Here is a 20,000-nt window from a genome sequence, read left to right on the forward strand (position 1 = left end):
ACCTGTTGTATTCAGCATTTCACTGTAAGGTCTCTACACCTGTTGTACTCAGCATTTCACTGTAAGGTCTACTACACCTGTTGTATTCAGCATTTCACTGTAAGGTCTACTACACCTGTTGTATTCAGCATTTCACTGTAAGGTCTACTACACCTGTTGTATTCAGCATTTCACTGTGAGGTCTACTACACCTGTTGTATTCAGCATTTCACTGTGAGGTCTACTACACCTGTTGTATTCAGCATTTCACTGTAAGGTCTACTACACCTGTTGTATTCAGCATTTCACTGTAAGGTCTACTACACCTGTTGTATTCAGCATTTCACTGTGAGGTCTACTACACCTGTTGTATTCAGCATTTCACTGTAAGGTCTACTACACCTGTTGTATTCAGCATTTCACTGTAAGGTCTACTACACCTGTTGTACTCAGCATTTCACTGTAAGGTCTCTACACCTGTTGTATTCAGCATTTCACTGTGAGGTCTACTACACCTGTTGTATTCAGCATTTCACTGTGAGGCCTACTACACCTGTTGTACTCAGCATTTCACTGTAAGGTCTCTACACCTGTTGTATTCAGCATTTCACTGTGAGGCCTACTACACCTGTTGTACTCAGCATTTCACTGTGAGGTCTCTACACCTGTTGTATTCAGCATTTCACTGTAAGGTCTACTACACCTGTTGTTGTATTCAGTCTACTACCTGTTGTATTTCACTGTAAGGTCTACTACACCTGTTGTATTCAGCATTTCACTGTAAGGTCTACTACACCTGTTGTATTCAGCATTTCACTGTGAGGTCTACTACACCTGTTGTATTCAGCATTTCACTGTGAGGTCTACTACACCTGTTGTATTCAGCATTTCACTGTAAGGTGAAATGTACCTGTTGTATTCAGCACAGGTGACAAATACAATTTGATTTGAGACGCGTGCAGACTCGTTATAACTTCAGCTTGAAGCACAACGTGATTTGTCTCTCTAAGAGAAAGTATTCTTGTTAAAAAAATTCTAGGGAATCATTTAGCATTTTGTTCGAGTCGTGAAGCTCCAAATCTGTCTGAGAATATCACACCACGATGAAACCATAATGGTTGGACTCGCCAGACGGGTCACCGTTCATCTGCCGTCACACCATTGGCTGGTACAGAGCAAGAGGAAATCTATTCTTTATCTGGAATCATTTAGGCATTTTGAAAACGTGAATCACTCCCTATCCAAATCTGTCTGAGAATATCACACCACGATGAAACCATAATGGTTGGATCGCCAGACGTGTCACCATTGGTTCTGGTACAGAGCAAGAGGACACTCTATTCTTTATCTGGATAGGCCAGAAAACGTGACATCACTCCCTATGCAAATCTGGGTTCTGAAACCTGACACTATTCCTTATCTGGATAGGCCAGAAAACGTGACATCACTCCCTATGCAAATCTGGGTTCTGAAACCTGACACTATTCCTTATCTGGATAGGCCAGAAAACGTGACATCACTCCCTATGCAAATCTGGGTTCTGAAACCTGACACTTCAAGGAAGCTCCGCTCAGAGTGGAAGCAGAGACGAGACGGACGAAGCTTTCTGACATTATATAAGGCACAGGACCCTACAGCGTTCACGCAGCGCTTTGCACACCTAAAGATCCGTGTGGCACCGGACCACAGCCGCTCGAAGTACCCCATATACTGGACTTGACATGTGTAATTGATGTATTTGTGCAAGATGAGGTACCTGGTCTTTGTCTTGGAACTTCTCCACCGGGCCAAACTGCAGCAGACCCATGAAAATCAGACGCTGCATGCTGTCATGGAAACTAAAGATGTACTTCCTGGATGATAGATAGAAACAGGAAATATATCAACGACACTTCCTGTTATGGCTTCTTCTGATTGGACGACGCAAAGAGGGTCTTTACGCGACCGTTTGTAATTGGGCGACAGAAATAAATGAACAAATCACGTCACCCCGTGTGTGTGTATTTAACTTGTGTGTGTGTATATTTAACTAGTGTGTCCGTGTATTTAACTAGTGTGTGCGTGTATTTAACTAGTGTGTGTGTGTATTTAACTAGTGTGTGTGTGTATATTTAACTAGTGTGTGTGTGTGTATATATTTAACTAGTGTGTGTGTGTGTATATTTAACTAGTGTGTGTGTGTATATTTAACTAGTGTGTGTGTGTATATTTAACTAGTGTGTGTGTGTATATTTAACTAGTGTGTGTGTGTATATTTAACTAGTGTGTGTATATTTAACTAGTGTGTGTATATTTAACTAGTGTGTGTATATTTAACTAGTGTGTGTATATTTAACTAGTGTGTGTGTGTATATTTAACTAGTGTGTGTGTGTATATTTAACTAGTGTGTGTGTGTATATTTAACTAGTGTGTGTGTATATTTAACTAGTGTGTGTGTGTGTATATTTAACTAGTGTATATTTAACTAGTGTGTGTATATTTAACTAGTGTGTGTGTATTTAACTAGTGTGTGTGTGTATTTAACTAGTGTGTGTGTGTGTATATTTAACTAGTGTGTGTGTGTGTGCAGTATTTAACTAGTGTGTGTGTGTGTATATTTAACTAGTGTGTGTGTGTATATTTAACTAGTGTGTGTGTGTATTTAACTAGTGTGTGTGTATTTAACTAGTGTGTGTGTGTATTTAACTAGTGTGTGTGTGTATATTTAACTAGTGTGTGTGTGTGTATATTTAACTAGTGTGTGTGTGTGTATATATTTAACTAGTGTGTGTGTGTGTATATTTAACTAGTGTGTGTGTGTATATTTAACTAGTGTGTGTGTGTGTATATTTAACTAGTGTGTGTGTGTATTTAACTAGTGTGTGTGTGTATATTTAACTAGTGTGTGTGTATATTTAACTAGTGTGTGTGTGTATATTTAACTAGTGTGTGTGTGTGTATATTTAACTAGTGTGTGTGTGTATATTTAACTAGTGTGTGTGTGTATATTTAACTAGTGTGTGTGTGTGTATATTTAACTAGTGTGTGTGTATATTTAACTAGTGTGTGTGTGTGTGTATTTAACTAGTGTGTGTGTGTGTGTATTTAACTAGTGTGTGTGTGTATATTTAACTAGTGTGTGTGTGTATATTTAACTAGTGTGTGTGTGTATATTTAACTAGTGTGTGTGTGTATATTTAACTAGTGTGTGTGTGTATATTTAACTAGTGTGTGTGTGTATATTTAACTAGTGTGTGTGTGTGTGTATATTTAACTAGTGTGTGTGTGTATATTTAACTAGTGTGTGTGTGTATATTTAACTAGTGTGTGTGTGTATATTTAACTAGTGTGTGTGTATATTTAACTAGTGTGTGTGTGTATATTTAACTAGTGTGTGTGTGTATTTAACTAGTGTGTGTGTGTATATTTAACTAGTGTGTGTGTGTATATTTAACTAGTGTGTGTGTAGTGTGTGTATTTAACTAGTGTGTGTGTGTATATTTAACTAGTGTGTGTGTGTGTATTTAACTAGTGTGTGTGTGTATATTTAACTAGTGTGTGTGTGTATTTAACTAGTGTGTGTGTGTGTATTTAACTAGTGTGTGTGTGTGTATTTAACTAGTGTGTGTGTGTGTATTTAACTAGTGTGTGTGTGTATTTAACTAGTGTGTGTGTGTGTGTGTGTGTATTTAACTAGTGTGTGTGTGTATTTAACTAGTGTGTGTGTGTGTGTGTGTATTTAACTAGTGTGTGTATATTTAACTAGTGTGTGTGTGTATTTAACTAGTGTGTGTATATTTAACTAGTGTGTGTGTATTTAACTAGTGTGTGTATATTTAACTAGTGTGTGTGTATTTAACTAGTGTGTGTGTGTATTTAACTAGTGTGTGTGTATATTTAACTAGTGTGTGTGTATATTTAACTAGTGTGTGTGTGTATATTTAACTAGTGTTTGTGTGTGTATATTTAACTAGTGTGTGTGTATATTTAACTAGTGTGTGTGTATTTAACTAGTGTGTGTGTGTATTTAACTAGTGTGTGTGTATATTTAACTAGTGTGTGTGTGTATATTTAACTAGTGTGTGTGTGTATATTTAACTAGTGTGTGTGTGTATATTTAACTAGTGTGTGTGTATTTAACTAGTGTGTGTGTGTGTATTTAACTAGTGTGTGTGTGTATATTTAACTAGTGTGTGTGTGTATATTTAACTAGTGTGTGTGTGTGTGTGTGTATTTAACTAGTGTGTGTGTGTGTATTTAACTAGTGTGTGTGTGTGTATTTAACTAGTGTGTGTGTATATTTAACTAGTGTGTGTGTCACCGTTTGTGCAGTAGTTGGGTCTTCATCCTAGAAGGCAGGAACCTGATGAGGTAGTGCTGCTTCACTGGGTCGTTCAGATACTCCTCCAAACCATCCACCTAACACACAGAGACAGAGAGAGACAGACATACAGAGACACAGAGACAGAAAGACACAGAGAGACAGAGACACAGAGAGTCAGAGACACACACAGACACAAAGAGAGAGACAGAGAGACACAGAGGCAGAGAGACACACAGAGACACAGACACACAGAGACACAGACACACAGAGACACAGACACACAGAGACACAGACACACAGAGACACAGACACACAGAGAGAGAGAGAGACACAGAGAAAGACAGACAGAGACACACACACACACACAGAGAGACAGAGAGAGAGAAAGACAGAGAGAGACAGAGACAGAGAGACACACAGAGAGAGAGAGAGAGAGAGAGAGGGAGAGACACACACAGAGAGAGAGACAGAGACAGAGAGAGAGAGAGACAGACAGACACACACAGAGAGACAGAGAGACAGAGAGAGAGAGAGAGAGAGAGAGAGAGACAGAGACACACAGAGAGAGAGAGAGAGAGAGAGAGAGAGAGAGACAGACAGACAGACATAGAGAGAGACAGAGAGTGAGACAGAGAGAGTGAGACAGAGACAGATTAAGTAAGAGGTGGCACTACTGTTTGAAAAATGTGTGTGTGTGTGTGTGTGTGTGTGTGTGTGTGTGTGTGTGTGTGTGTGTGTGTGTGTGTGTGTGTGTGTGTGTGTGAGTGAGTGAGTGAGTGAGTGAGTGAGTGAGTGAGTGAGTGAGTGAGTGAGTGAGTGAGAGTGTGTGTGTGTGTGTGTGTTAGAGAGTGTGTGTGTGTTAGAGAGTGAGTGTGTGTGTGTGTGTGTGTGTGTGTGTACCTTGAAGGATATCTGTATAATCTGAATGTAGATGGAGAGAGGCAGACAGAGAACAACATCAGAGGTCAGGGCCCAGCCTGGACCAAACTCTCTGTGGACCGGAGCCGGGGGTATGAACCTCCTCCAAGACACCTCATCTACATAGACTAGGGAGGGGAGGAGAGAGGGGGGGGGGAGGAGGGGAGGAGAGGGAGAGGGAGGGGTAGGAGAGGAGAAGAGGGGCGAGGAGAGGAGAGGAGGGGCGAGGGGAGAGGGGGGTAGAGGGGGAGAGGGAGGTTAGCATTCATTCACATATTATAGTAGCTATAACAGGAGAGGTTAGCATTCATTCACATATTATAGTAGCTATAACAGGAGAGGTTAGCATTCATTCACATATTATAGTAACCAATAACAGGGAGGTTAGCATTCATTCACATATTATAGTAGCTATAACAGGAGAGGTTAGCATTCATTCACATATTATAGTAACCAATAACAGGAGAGGTTAGCATTCATTCACATATTATAGTAGCTATAACAGGGAGGTTAGCATTCATTCACATAGTATAGTAACCAATAACAGGGGCATTCATTCACATATTATAGCATTCATTCACATATTATAGTAACCAATAACAGGGGAGGTTAATTCAACAGGGAGGTTAGCATTCATTCACATATTATAGTAACCAATAACAGGGGAGGTTAGCATTCATTCACATATTATAGTAACCAATAACAGGGGAGGTTAGCATTCATTCACATATTATAGTAACCAATAACAGGGGAGGTTAGCATTCATTCACATATTATAGCAACCAATAACAGGAGAGGTTAGCATTCATTCACATATTATAGTAACCAATAACAGGGGAGGTTAGCATTCATTCACATATTATAGTAACCAATAACAGGGGAGGTTAGCATTCATTCACATATTATAGCAACCAATAACAGGAGAGGTTAGCATTCATTCACATATTATAGTAACCAATAACAGGGGAGGTTTGCATTCATTCACATATTATAGTAACCAATAACAGGGGAGGTTAGCATTCATTCACATATTATAGTAACCAATAACAGGGGAGGTTAGCATTCATTCACATATTATAGTAACCAATAACAGGGGAGGTTAGCATTCATTCACATATTATAGTAACCAATAACAGGGGAGGTTAGCATTCATTCACATATTATAGTAGCTATAACAGGGAAGGTTAGCATTCATTCACATATTATAGTAACCAATAACAGGGGAGGTTAGCATTCATTCACATATTATAGTAGCTATAACAGGGAAGGTTAGCATTCATTCACATATTATAGTAACCAATAACAGGGGAGGTTAGCATTCATTCACATATTATAGTAACCAATATCAGGAGAGGTTAGCATTCATTCACATATTATAGTAACCAATAACAGGAGAGGTTAGCATTCATTCACACATTATAGCACCAAAACAGGAAATGTACCTTTCATGTCAGGGTCATGTCCAACATCTGTCAGATTGATCACGTCCTGCCCTTCCTCAGCCAGCGATGACATCACTTCCGGGTCAGGGGTCAGGCCTGGCTGTCCCTCTGTGGAGGTGGGGTCACTTACTGCAGCGTTGTCAGTGGGTGGGCTCTGGGTGTCAGGGAGGTCAGAGTTCTGGGGATTGGGGGAGTCTGTGTTTCGGGGGGTTGAGGTGGAGAGGTCTGAGTTCTGGGGATTGGGGGAGTCTGTGTTTCGGGGGGTTGAGGTGGGGAGGTCTGAGTTCTGGGGATTGGGGGAGTCTGTGTTTTGGGGGGTTGAGGTGGGGAAGTCTGAGTTCTGGGGATTGGGGGAGTCTGTGTTTGGGGGGGGGTTGAGGTGGGGAGGTCTGAGTTCTGGGGATTGGGGAGTCTGTGTTTTGGGGGTTGAGGTGGGGAGGTCTGAGTTCTGGGGATTGGGGGAGTCTGTGTTTTGGGGGTTGAGGTGGAGAGGTCTGAGTTCTGGGGATTGGGGGAGTCTGTGTTTCGGGGGTTGAGGTGGAGAGGTCTGAGTTCTGGGGATTGGGGAGTCTGTGTTTTGGGGGTTGAGGTGGGGAGGTCTGTGTGTTCAGAGCTAGAAGGATGGGTGTCGTCAGGGTGTGTAGTTTGGGGTTGTGAGGGGTTACTGGGGGTGGTGGGGTTATCAGTGGGGAGGACGATAGAGCTGGAGGTGTTGTGGAGGTCAGGGGGAGTGGGGGTAGAGGGGTGTCTCAGGGGGTGTCCGTAGACCAGATACCTAGGAAGACATTTGATCAATGATAAACAAGTGTTTCTCTGACTTCATTACTTTTGTAACTGAACCCCCTTACGTTGCCCAGTACACACTGTGTGGCATGAAATACTAGTTTTACTAGAACAATAAATGTAATTAAATCCAAAATACTTTATTCATCCGAACAAAGAGAAAAGTAACTTGACTCCGGGACTAGTTAAGGCAAATACTGACTGTGGGACTAGTTAGTTTAAGGGTAATACTGACTGTGGGACTAGTTAAGGCTAATACTGACTGTGGGACTAGTTAAGGCTAATACTGACTGTGGGACTAGTTAAGGCTAATACTGACTGTGGGACTAGTTAAGGCTAATACTGACTGTGGGACTAGTTAAGGCTAATACTGACTGTGGGACTAGTTAAGGCTAATACTGACTGTGGGACTAGTTAAGGCTAATACTGACTAGGCTAGTTAAGGCTAATACTGACTGTGGACTAGTTAAGGCTAATACTGACTGTGGGACTAGTTAAGGCTAATACTGACTGTGGGACTAGTTAAGGCTAATACTGACTGTGGGACTAGTTAAGGCTAATACTGACTGTGGGACTAGTTAAGGCTAATACTGACCGTGGGACTAGTTAGTTTCAGGGTAATACTGACTGTGGGACTAGTTAAGGGTAATACTGACTGTGGGACTAGTTAAGGGTAATACTGACTGTGGGACTAGCTAGTTTAAGGGTAATACTGACTCCGGGACTAGTTAAGGCTAATACTGACTCCGGGACTAGTTAAGGCTAATACTGACTCCTGACTCCGGGACTAGTTAAGGCTAATACTGACCCGGGAGTTAAGGCTAATACTAGTTAGACTTTAAGGCTAATACTGACTGTGGGACTAGTTAAGGGTAATACTGACTGTGGGACTAGTTAAGGGTAATACTGACTGTGGGACTAGTTAAGGGTAATACTGACTGTGGGACTAGTTAAATGTAATACTGACTGTGGGACTAGTTAGTTTAAGGGTAATACTGACTGTGGGACTAGTTAGTTAAGGCTAATACTGACTGTGGGACTAGTTAAGGCTAATGCTGACTGTGGGACTAGTTAAGGCTAATACTGACTGTGGGACTAGTTAAGGCTAATACTGACTGTGGGACTAGTTAAGGCTAATACTGACTGTGGGACTAGTTAAGGCTAATACTGACTGTGGGACTAGTTAAGGCTAATACTGACTGTGGGACTAGTTAAGGCTAATACTGACTGTGGGACTAGTTAAGGCTAATACTGACTGTGGGACTAGTTAAGGCTAATACTGACTGTGGACTAGTTAAGGCTAATACTGACTGTGGGACTAGTTAAGGCTAATACTGACTGTGGGACTAGTTAAGGCTAATACTGACTGTGGGACTAGTTAAGGCTAATACTGACTGTGGGACTAGTTAAGGCTAATACTGACTGTGGGACTAGTTAAGGCTAATACTGACTGTGGGACTAGTTAAGGCTAATACTGACTGTGGGACTAGTTAAGGCTAATACTGACTGTGGGACTAGTTAAGGCTAATACTGACTGTGGGACTAGTTAAGGCTAATACTGACTGTGGGACTAGTTAAGGCTAATACTGACTCTGGGACTAGTTAAGGCTAATACTGACTCTGGGACTAGTTAAGGCTAATACTGACTCTGGGACTAGTTAAGGCTAATACTGACTCTGGGACTAGTTAAGGCTAATACTGACTCCGGGACTAGTTAAGGCTAATACTGACTGTGGGACTAGTTAAGGCTAATACTGACTCTGGGACTAGTTAAGGCTAATACTGACTCCGGGACTAGTTCAGGGTAATACTGACTGTGGGACTAGTTAGTTTAAGGGTAATACTGACTGTGGGACTAGTTAAGGGTAATACTGACTGTGGGACTAGTTAAGGGTAATACTGACTCCGGGACTAGTTAAGGCTAATACTGACTGTGGGACTAGTTAAGGCTAATACTGACTGTGGGACTAGTTAAGGCTAATACTGACTGTGGGACTAGTTAAGGCTAATACTGACTGTGGGACTAGTTAAGGCTAATACTGACTGTGGGACTAGTTAAGGCTAATACTGACTGTGGGACTAGTTAAGGCTAATACTGACTGTGGGACTAGTTAAGGCTAATGCTGACTGTGGGACTAGTTAAGGCTGAATACTGACTAATACTGACTGTGGGACTAGTTAAGGCTAATACTGACTGTGGGACTAGTTAAGGCTAATACTGACTGTGGGACTAGTTAAGGCTAATACTGACTCTGGGACTAGTTAAGGCTAATACTGACTCTGGGACTAGTTAAGGCTAATACTGACTCTGGGACTAGTTAAGGCTAATACTGACTCTGGGACTAGTTAAGGCTAATACTGACTCTGGGACTAGTTAAGGCTAATACTGACTGTGGGACTAGTTAAGGCTAATACTGACTGTGGGACTAGTTAAGGCTAATACTGACTGTGGGACTAGTTAAGGCTAATACTGACTGTGGGACCTTAAGGACTAGTTAAGGCTAATACTGACCGTGGGACTAGTTAGTTTCAGGCTAATACTGACTGTGGGACTAGTTAAGGGTAATACTGACTGTGGGACTAGTTAAGGCTAATACTGACTGTGGACTAGTTAAGGCTAATACTGAGGGAGTTAAGGCTAATACTGACTCCGGGACTAGTTAAGGGTAATACTGACTCCGGGACTAGTTAAGGGTAATACTGATTGTGGGACTAGTTAGTTTAAGGGTAATACTGACTCCGGGACTAGTTAAGGGTAATACTGACTCCGGGACTAGTTAAGGGTAATACTGATTGTGGGACTAGTTAAGGCTAATACTGACTGTGGGACTAGTTAAGGCTAATGCTGACTGTGGGACTAGTTAAGGCTAATACTGACTGTGGGACTAGTTAAGGCTAATACTGACCCCGGGACTAGTTAAGGCTAATACTGACCATGGGACTAGTTAGTTTCAGGGTAATACTGACTCCGGGACTAGTTAAGGGTAATACTGACTCCGGGACTAGTTAAGGGTAATACTGACTGTGGGACTAGTTAGTTTAAGGCTAATACTGACTGTGGGACTAGTTAAGGCTAATACTGACTGTGGGACTAGTTAAGTTTACTGAGGGACTAGTTAATACTGACTCCGGGACTAGTTAAGGGCTAATACTGACTGGGACCAGTTAAGGGCTAATACTGACTCTGGGACTAGTTAAGGCTAATACTGACTCGGGACTAGTTAAGGCTAATACTGACTGTGGGACTAGTTAAGGCTAATACTGACTGTGGGACTAGTTAAGGCTAATACTGACTGGGACTAGTTAAGGACTAGTTAGTTAAGGCTAATACTGACTGTGGGACTAGTTAAGGCTAATACTGACTGTGGGACTAGTTAGTTTCAGGGTTAATACTGACTCGTGGGACTAGTTAAGGCTAATACTGACTCGGGACTAGTTAAGGCTAATACTGACTGGGACGGGATACTGAGTTAAGGCTAATACTGACTGCGGGACTAGTTAAGGCTAATACTGACTGTGGGACTAGTTAAGGCTAATACTGACTCCGGGACTAGTTAAGGCTAATACTGACTGTGGGACTAGTTAAGGCTAATACTGACTCCGGGACTAGTTAAGGCTAATACTGACTCCGGGACTAGTTAAGGCTAATACTGACTCCGGGACTAGTTAAGGCTAATACTGACTCCGGGACTAGTTAAGGCTAATACTGACTGTGGGACTAGTTAAGGCTAATACTGACTGTGGGACTAGTTAAGGCTAATACTGACTCTGGGACTAGTTAAGGCTAATACTGACTCTGGGACTAGTTAAGGCTAATACTGACTCCGGGACTAGTTAAGGCTAATACTGACTGTGGGACTAGTTAAGGCTAATACTGACTGTGGGACTAGTTAAGGGTAATACTGACTGTGGGACTAGTTAAATGTAATACTGACTGTGGGACTAGTTAGTTTAAGGGTAATGCTGACTGTGGGACTAGTTAAGGCTAATACTGACTGTGGGACTAGTTAAGGCTAATACTGACTGTGGGACTAGTTAAGGCTAATACTGACTGTGGGACTAGTTAAGGCTAATACTGACTCTGGGACTAGTTAAGGCTAATACTGACTCCGGGACTAGTTAAGGCTAATACTGACTGTGGGACTAGTTAAGGCTAATACTGACTGTGGGACTAGTTAAGGCTAATACTGACTGTGGGACTAGTTAAGGCTAATACTGACTGTGGGACTAGTTAAGGCTAATACTGACTGGGACTAGTTAAGGACTGAGTTAAGGCTAATACTGACTGTGGGACTAGTTAAGGCTAATACTGACTGTGGGACTAGTTAAGGCTAATACTGACTGTGGGACTAGTTAAGGCTAATACTGACTGTGGGACTAGTTAAGGCTAATACTGACTGTGGGACTAGTTAAGGCTAATACTGACTGTGGGACTAGTTAAGGCTAATACTGACTGTGGGACTAGTTAAGTTAAAGGCTAATACTGACTGTGGGACTAGTTAAGGCTAATACTGGGAAGTTAAGGCTAATACTGACTGTGGGACTAGTTAAGGCTAATACTGACTGACTAGTTAAGGCTAATACTGACTGTGGGACTAGTTAAGGCTAATACTGATACTGACTGACTGGGACTAGTTAAGGCTAATACTGACTGTGGGACTAGTTAAGGCTAATACTGACTGTGGGACTAGTTAAGGCTAATACTGACTGTGGGACTAGTTAAGGCTAATACTGACTGTGGGACTAGTTAAGGCTAATACTGACTGTGGGACTAGTTAAGGCTAATACTGACTGGACTTAAGGGACTGACTGTGGACTAGTTAAGGCTAATACTGACTCGGGACTAGTTAAGGCTAATACTGACTGGGACTAGTTAAGGTAATACTGATTGTGGGACTAGTTAGTTAAGGCTAATACTGACTGTGGGACTAGTTAAGGCTAATACTGACTCCGGGACTAGTTAAGGCTAATACTGACTGTGGGACTAGTTTAATACTGACTGTGGGACTAGTTAGTTTAAGGCTAATACTGACTGTGGGACTAGTTAAGTTAAGGCTAATACTGACTAGGCTAATACTGACTGTGGGACTAGTTAAGGCTAATACTGACTGTGGGACTAGTTAAGGCTAATACTGACTGTGGGACTAGTTAAGGCTAATACTGACTCCGGGACTAGTTAAGGCTAATACTGACTGTGGGACTAGTTCAGGGTAATACTGACTGTGGGACTAGTTCAGGGTAATACTGACTGTGGGACTAGTTAAGGGTAATACTGACTGTGGGACTAGTTAAGGCTAATACTGACTGTGGGACTAGTTAAGGCTAATACTGACTGTGGGACTAGTTAAGGCTAATACTGACTGTGGGACTAGTTAAGGGTAATACTGACTGTGGGACTAGTTAAGGCTAATACTGACCTGGGACTAGTTAAGGCTAATACTGACTGTGGGACTAGTTAAGGCTAATACTGACTAATACCGGGACTAGTTAAGGCTAATACTGACTCGGGACTAGTTAAGGCTAATACTGACTGTGGGACTAGTTAAGGCTAATACTGACTGTGGGACTAGTTAAGGCTAATACTGACTGTGGGACTAGTTAGTTTAAGGGTAATACTGACTGTGGGACTAGTTTAAGGCTAATACTGACTAAGGCTAATGGGACTAGTTAAGGCTAATACTGACTGTGGGACTAGTTAAGGCTAATACTGACTGTGGGACTAGTTAAGGCTAATACTGACTGTGGGACTAGTTAAGGCTAATACTGACTGTGGGACTAGTTAAGGCTAATACTGACTGTGGGACTAGTTAAGGCTAATACTGACTGTGGGACTAGTTAAGGCTAATACTGACTGTGGGACTAGTTAAGGCTAATACTGACTGTGGGACTAGTTAAGGCTAATACTGACTGTGGGACTAGTTAAGGCTAATACTGACTGTGGGACTAGTTAGTTTAAGGGTAATACTGACTGTGGGACTAGTTAAGGCTAATACTGACTGTGGGACTAGTTAAGGCTAATAGGGTAATACTGACTGGGACTGTTAAGGCTAATACTGACTGTGGACCAGTTAAGGCTAATACTGACTGTGGGACTAGTTAAGGCTAATACTGACTGTGGGACTAGTTAAGGCTAATACTGACTGTGGGACTAGTTAAGGCTAATACTGACTGTGGGACTAGTTAAGGCTAATACTGACTGTGGGACTAGTTAAGGCTAATACTGACTGTGGGACTAGTTAAGGCTAATACTGACTGTGGGACTAGTTAAGGCTAATACTGACTGTGGGACTAGTTAAGGCTAATACTGACTGTGGGACTAGTTAAGGCTAATACTGACTGTGGGACTAGTTAAGGCTAATACTGACTGTGGGACTAGTTAAGGCTAATACTGACTGTGGGACTAGTTAAGGCTAATACTGACTGTGGGACTAGTTAAGGCTAATACTGACTGTGGGACTAGTTAAGGCTAATACTGACTGTGGGACTAGTTAAGGCTAATACTGACTGTGGGACTAGTTAAGGCTAATACTGACTGTGGGACTAGTTAAGGCTAATACTGACTGTGGGACTAGTTAAGGCTAATACTGACTGTGGGACTAGTTAAGGCTAAACTGACTGTGGACTAGTTAAGGCTAATACTGACTGTGGGACTAGTTAAGGCTAATACTGACTGTGGGACTAGTTAAGGCTAATACTGACTGTGGACTAGTTAAGGCTAATACTGACTGTGGGACTAGTTAAGGCTAATACTGACTGTGGGACTAGTTAAGGCTAATACTGACTGTGGGACTAGTTAAGGCTAATACTGACTGTGGGACTAGTTAAGGCTAATACTGACTGTGGGACTAGTTAAGGCTAATACTGACTGTGGGACTAGTTAAGGCTAATACTGACTGTGGGACTAGTTAAGGCTAATACTGACTGTGGGACTAGTTAAGGCTAATACTGACTGTGGGACTAGTTAAGGCTAATACTGACTGTGGGACTAGTTAAGGCTAATACTGACTGTGGGACTAGTTAAGGCTAATACTGACTGTGGGACTAGTTAAGGCTAATACTGACTGTGGGACTAGTTAAGGCTAATACTGACTGTGGGACTAGTTAAGGCTAATACTGACTGTGGGACTAGTTAGTTTAAGGGTAATACTGACTGTGGGACTAGTTAAGGCTAATACTGACTGTGGGACTAGTTAAGGCTAATACTGACTGTGGGACTAGTTAAGGCTAATACTGACTGTGGGACTAGTTAAGGCTAATACTGACTGTGGGACTAGTTAAGGCTAATACTGACTGTGGACTAGTTAAGGCTAATACTGACTGTGGACTAGTTAAGGCTAATACTGACTGTGGACCAGTTAAGGCTAATACTGACTGTGGGACTAGTTAAGGCTAATACTGACTGTGGGACTAGTTAAGGCTAATACTGACTGTGGGACCAGTTAAGGCTAATACTGACTGTGGGACTAGTTAAGGCTAATACTGACTGTGGGACTAGTTAAGGCTAATACTGACTGTGGGACTAGTTAAGGCTAATACTGACTGTGGGACTAGTTAAGGCTAATACTGACTGTGGGACTAGTTAAGGCTAATACTGACTGTGGGACTAGTTAAGGCTAATACTGACTGTGGGACTAGTTAAGGCTAATACTGACTGTGGACCAGACTAATAGACTTGGGACTAGGCTAAGGCTAATACTGACTGTGGGACTAGTTAAGGCTAATACTGACTGTGGGACTAGTTAAGGCTAATACTGACTGTGGGACTAGTTAAGGCTAATACTGACTCCGGGACTAGTTAAGGCTAATACTGACTCCGGGACTAGTTAAGGGTAATACTGACTGTGGGACTAGTTAAGGCTAATACTGACTGTGGGACTAGTTAGTTTAAGGGTAATACTGACTGTGGGACTAGTTAAGGCTAATACTGACTGTGGGACTAGTTAAGGCTAATACTGACTGTGGGACTAGTTAAGGCTAATACTGACTGTGGGACTAGTTAAGGGAGGCTAAGGCTACTGTGGGAATACTGACTGTGGGACTAGTTAAGGCTAATACTGACCGTGGGACTAGTTAAGGCTAATACTGACTGTGGGACTAGTTAAGTTTCAGGGCTAATACTGACTGTGGGACTAGTTAAGGACTAGTTAAGGCTAATACTGACTGTGGGACTAGTTAAGGCTAATACTGACTCTGGGACTAGTTAAGGCTAATACTGAAGGACTAGTTAAGGCTAATACTGACTCTGGGACTAGTTAAGGCTAATACTGACTCCGGGACTAGTTAAGGCTAATACTGACTCTGGGACTAGTTAAGGCTAATACTGACTCTGGGACTAGTTAAGGCTAATACTGACTCTGGGACTAGTTAAGGCTAATACTGACTCTGGGACTAGTTAAGGCTAATACTGACTCTGGGACTAGTTAAGGCTAATACTGACTCTGGGACTAGTTAAGGCTAATACTGACTCTGGGACTAGTTAAGGCTAATACTGACTCTGGGACTAGTTAAGGCTAATACTGACTCTGGGACTAGTTAAGGCTAATACTGACTCTGGGACTAGTTAAGGCTAATACTGACTCCGGGACTAGTTAAGGCTAATACTGACTCCGGGACTAGTTCAGGGTAATACTGACTGTGGGACTAGTTAAGGGTAATACTGACTGTGGGACTAGTTAAGGCTAATACTGACTGTGGGACTAGTTAAGGCTAATACTGACTGTGGGACTAGACTTGGAAGTTAAGGCTAATACTGACTGTGGGACTAGTTAAGGCTAATACTGACTGTGGGACTAGTTAAGGCTAATACTGACTGTGGGACTAGTTAAGGCTAATACTGACTGTGGGACTAGTTAAGGCTAATACTGACTGTGGGACTAGTTAAGGCTAATACTGACTGTGGGACTAGTTAAGGCTAATACTGACTGTGGGACTAGTTAAGGCTAATACTGACTGTGGGACTAGTTAGTAATAAGGACTAATACTAATACTGACTGTGGGACTAGTTAAGGCTAATACTGACTGTGGGACTAGTTAAGGCTAATACTGACTGTGGGACTAGTTAAGGCTAATACTGACTGTGGACTAGTTAAGGCTAATACTGACTGTGGGACTAGTTAAGGCTAATACTGACTGTGGGACTAGTTAAGGCTAATACTGACTGTGGGACTAGTTAAGGCTAATACTGACTGTGGGACTAGTTAAGGCTAATACTGACTCCGGGACTAGTTAAGGCTAATACTGACTGTGGGACTAGTTAAGGGTAATACTGACTGTGGGACTAGTTAAGGGTAATACTGACTGTGGGACTAGTTAAGGCTAATACTGACTGTGGGACTAGTTAAGGCTAATACTGACTGTGGGACTAGTTAAGGCTAATACTGACTGTGGGACTAGTTAAGGCTAATACTGACTGTGGGACTAGTTAAGGCTAATACTGACTGTGGGACTAGTTAAGGCTAATACTGACTGTGGACTAGTTAAGGCTAATACTGACTGGGACTAGTTAAGGCTAATACTGACTCGGGACTAGTTAAGGCTAATACTGACTGTGGGACTAGTTAAGGCTAATACTGACTGGGACTAGTTAAGGCTAATACTGACTGTGGGACTAGTTAAGGCTAATACTGACTGTGGGACTAGTTAAGGCTAATACTGACTCCGGGACTAGTTCAGGGTAATACTGACTGTGGGACTAGTTCAGGGTAATACTGACTGTGGGACTAGTTAAGGGTAATACTGACTGTGGGACTAGTTAAGGGTAATACTGACTGTGGGACTAGTTAAGGCTAATACTGACTCCGGGACTAGTTAAGGCTAATACTGACTCTGGGACTAGTTAAGGGTAATACTGACTGTGGGACTAGTTAAGGGTAATACTGACTGTGGGACTAGTTAAGGGTAATACTGACTGTGGGACTAGTTAAATGTAATACTGACTGTGGGACTAGTTAGTTTAAGGGTAATGCTGACTGTGGGACTAGTTAAGGCTAATACTGACTCTGGGACTAGTTAAGGCTAATACTGACTCTGGGACTAGTTAAGGGTAATACTGACTGTGGGACTAGTTAGTTTAAGGGTAATACTGACTGTGGGACTAGTTAGTTTAAGGGTAATACTGACTGTGGGACTAGTTAGTTTAAGGGTAATACTGACTCTGGGACTAGTTAGTTTAAGGGTAATACTGACTCTGGGACTAGTTAGTTTAAAGGTAATACTGACTCTGGGACTAGTTAGTTTAAAGGTAATACTGACTCTGGGACTAGTTAGTTTAAAGGTAATACTGACTCTGGGACTAGTTAGTTTAAAGGTAATACTGACTCTGGGACTAGTTAGTTTAAAGGTAATACTGACTCTGGGACTAGTTAGTTTAAGGGTAATACTGACTCTGGGACTAGTTAGTTTAAGGGTAATACTGACTCTGGGACTAGTTAGTTTAAGGCTAATACTGACTCTGGGACTAGTTAGTTAAGGCTAATACTGACTCTGGGACTAGTTAAGGCTAATACTGACTCTGGGACTAGTTAGTTTAAGGGTAATACTGACTGTGGGACTAGTTAAGGCTAATACTGACTGTGGGACTAGTTAATTTAAGGGTAATACTGACTGTGGGACTAGTTAGTTTAAAGGTAATACTGACTGTGAGACTAGTTAGTTTAAGGGTAATACTGACTGTGAGACTAGTTAGTTTAAAGGTAATACTGACTGTGAGACTAGTTAGTTTAAGGGTAATACTGACTGTGGGACTAGTTAGTTTAAGGGTAATACTGGTACGTACCACAAGAAGGTGTGTGTCAGTCTCAGACGAGGCATCTTAGGCTGGTACCCCAAAGACCTGCTGAGACCTGGGACTGGGGGGGGAGAGAGAGAGAGAGAGAGAGAGAGAGAGAGAGAGAGACTTGAGACCTGGGACAGAGAGACTTGAGACCTGGGACAGAGAGAGAGAGAGACTTGAGACCTGGGACTGGGGGGAGAGAGAGACTTGAGCAGTCAAGTTCCAGGTAGCAGGGTAACAACCATCTCAGCTACTGAACAGTCACGTTCCAGGGAGCAGGGTAACAACCATCTCAGCTACTGAACAGTCAGGTTCCAGGGTAACAACCATCTCAGCTACTGAACAGTCAGGTTCCAGGGTAACAACCATCTCAGCTACTGAACAGTCAGGTTCCAGGTAGCAGGGTACCAACCATCTCAGCTACTGAACAGTCAGGTTCCAGGGTAACAACCATCTCAGCTACTGAACAGTCAGGTTCAGGTAGCAGGGTAACAACCATCTCAGCTACTGAACAGTCAGGTTCCAGGTAGTAACAACCATCTCAGCTACTGAACAGTCAGGTTCCAGGGTAACAACCATCTCAGCTACTGAACAGTCAGGTTCCAGGTAGCAGGGTAACAACCATCTCAGCTACTGAACAGTCAGGTTCCAGGGTAACAACCATCTCAGCTACTGAACAGTCAGGTTCCAGGGTAACAACCATCTCAGCTACTGAACAGTCAGGTTCCAGGGTAACAACCATCTCAGCTACTGAACAGTCAGGTTCCAGGTAGCAGGGTAACAACCATCTCAGCTACTGAACAGTCAGGTTCCCAGGGTAACAACCATCTCAGCTACTGAACAGTCAGGTTCCAGGGTAACAACCATCTCAGCTACTGAACAGTCAGGTTCCAGGTAGCAGGGTAACAACCATCTCAGCTACTGAACAGTCAGGTTCCAGGTAGCAGGGTAACAACCATCTCAGCTACTGAACAGTCAGGTTCCAGGGTAACAACCATCTCAGCTACTGAACAGTCAGGTTCCAGGTAGCAGGGTAACAACCATCTCAGCTACTGAACAGTCAGGTTCCAGGTAGCAGGGTAACAACCATCTCAGCTACTGAACAGTCAGGTTCCAGGTAGCAGGGTAACAACCATCTCAGCTACTGAACAGTCAGGTTCCAGGGTAACAACCATCTCAGCTACTGAACAGTCAGGTTCCAGGGTAACAACCATCTCAGCTACTGAACAGTCAGGTTCCAGGGTAACAACCATCTCAGCTACTGAACAGTCAGGTTCCAGGGTAACAACCATCTCAGCTACTGAACAGTCAGGTTCCAGGGTAACAACCATCTCAGCTACTGAACAGTCAGGTTCCAGGGTAACAACCATCTCAGCTACTGAACAGTCAGGTTCCAGGGTAACAACCATCTCAGCTACTGAACAGTCAGGTTCCAGGGTAACAACCATCTCAGCTACTGAACAGTCAGGTTCCAGGTAGCAGGGTAACAACCATCTCAGCTACTGAACAGTCAGGTTCCAGGGAGCAGGGTAACAACCATCTCAGCTACTGAACAGTCAGGTTCCAGGGTAACAACCATCTCAGCTACTGAACAGTCAGGTTCCAGGTAGCAGGGTAACAACCATCTCAGCTACTGAACAGTCAGGTTCCAGGTAGCAGGGTAACAACCATCTCAGCTACTGAACAGTCAGGTTCCAGGTAGCAGGGTAACAACCATCTCAGCTACTGAACAGTCAGGTTCCAGGTAGCAGGGTAACAACCATCTCAGCTACTGAACAGTCAGGTTCCAGGGTAACAACCATC

At 42.7% G+C, this 20,000-nt stretch overlaps 1 protein-coding gene and 1 long non-coding RNA gene across 2 annotated transcripts in view; one reads left to right on the forward strand and one right to left on the reverse strand.

Moving 5' to 3' along the window:
- Window positions 1-20,000, reverse strand: part of LOC112238770 (general transcription factor 3C polypeptide 1) — a 103,885-nt gene that overhangs the window by 35,002 nt on the left and 48,883 nt on the right. The window contains 6 exon segments of the mRNA XM_042315650.1: window positions 1,736-1,832; window positions 4,281-4,378; window positions 5,184-5,329; window positions 6,627-6,643; window positions 6,774-7,418; window positions 18,201-18,273. Of these exon segments, the coding sequence (XP_042171584.1) occupies window positions 1,736-1,832; window positions 4,281-4,378; window positions 5,184-5,329; window positions 6,627-6,643; window positions 6,774-7,418; window positions 18,201-18,273 (1,076 nt within the window).
- Window positions 19,060-19,277, forward strand: LOC121844999. The gene is made up of 2 exons (XR_006082264.1): window positions 19,060-19,176; window positions 19,216-19,277. It is a non-coding gene; the product is annotated as an uncharacterized LOC121844999 (long non-coding RNA).

The sequence above is a fragment of the Oncorhynchus tshawytscha genome, unplaced genomic scaffold (genome assembly GCF_018296145.1).
Source record: "Oncorhynchus tshawytscha isolate Ot180627B unplaced genomic scaffold, Otsh_v2.0 Un_scaffold_3215_pilon_pilon, whole genome shotgun sequence".
Lineage (NCBI taxonomy): Eukaryota > Metazoa > Chordata > Actinopteri > Salmoniformes > Salmonidae > Oncorhynchus > Oncorhynchus tshawytscha.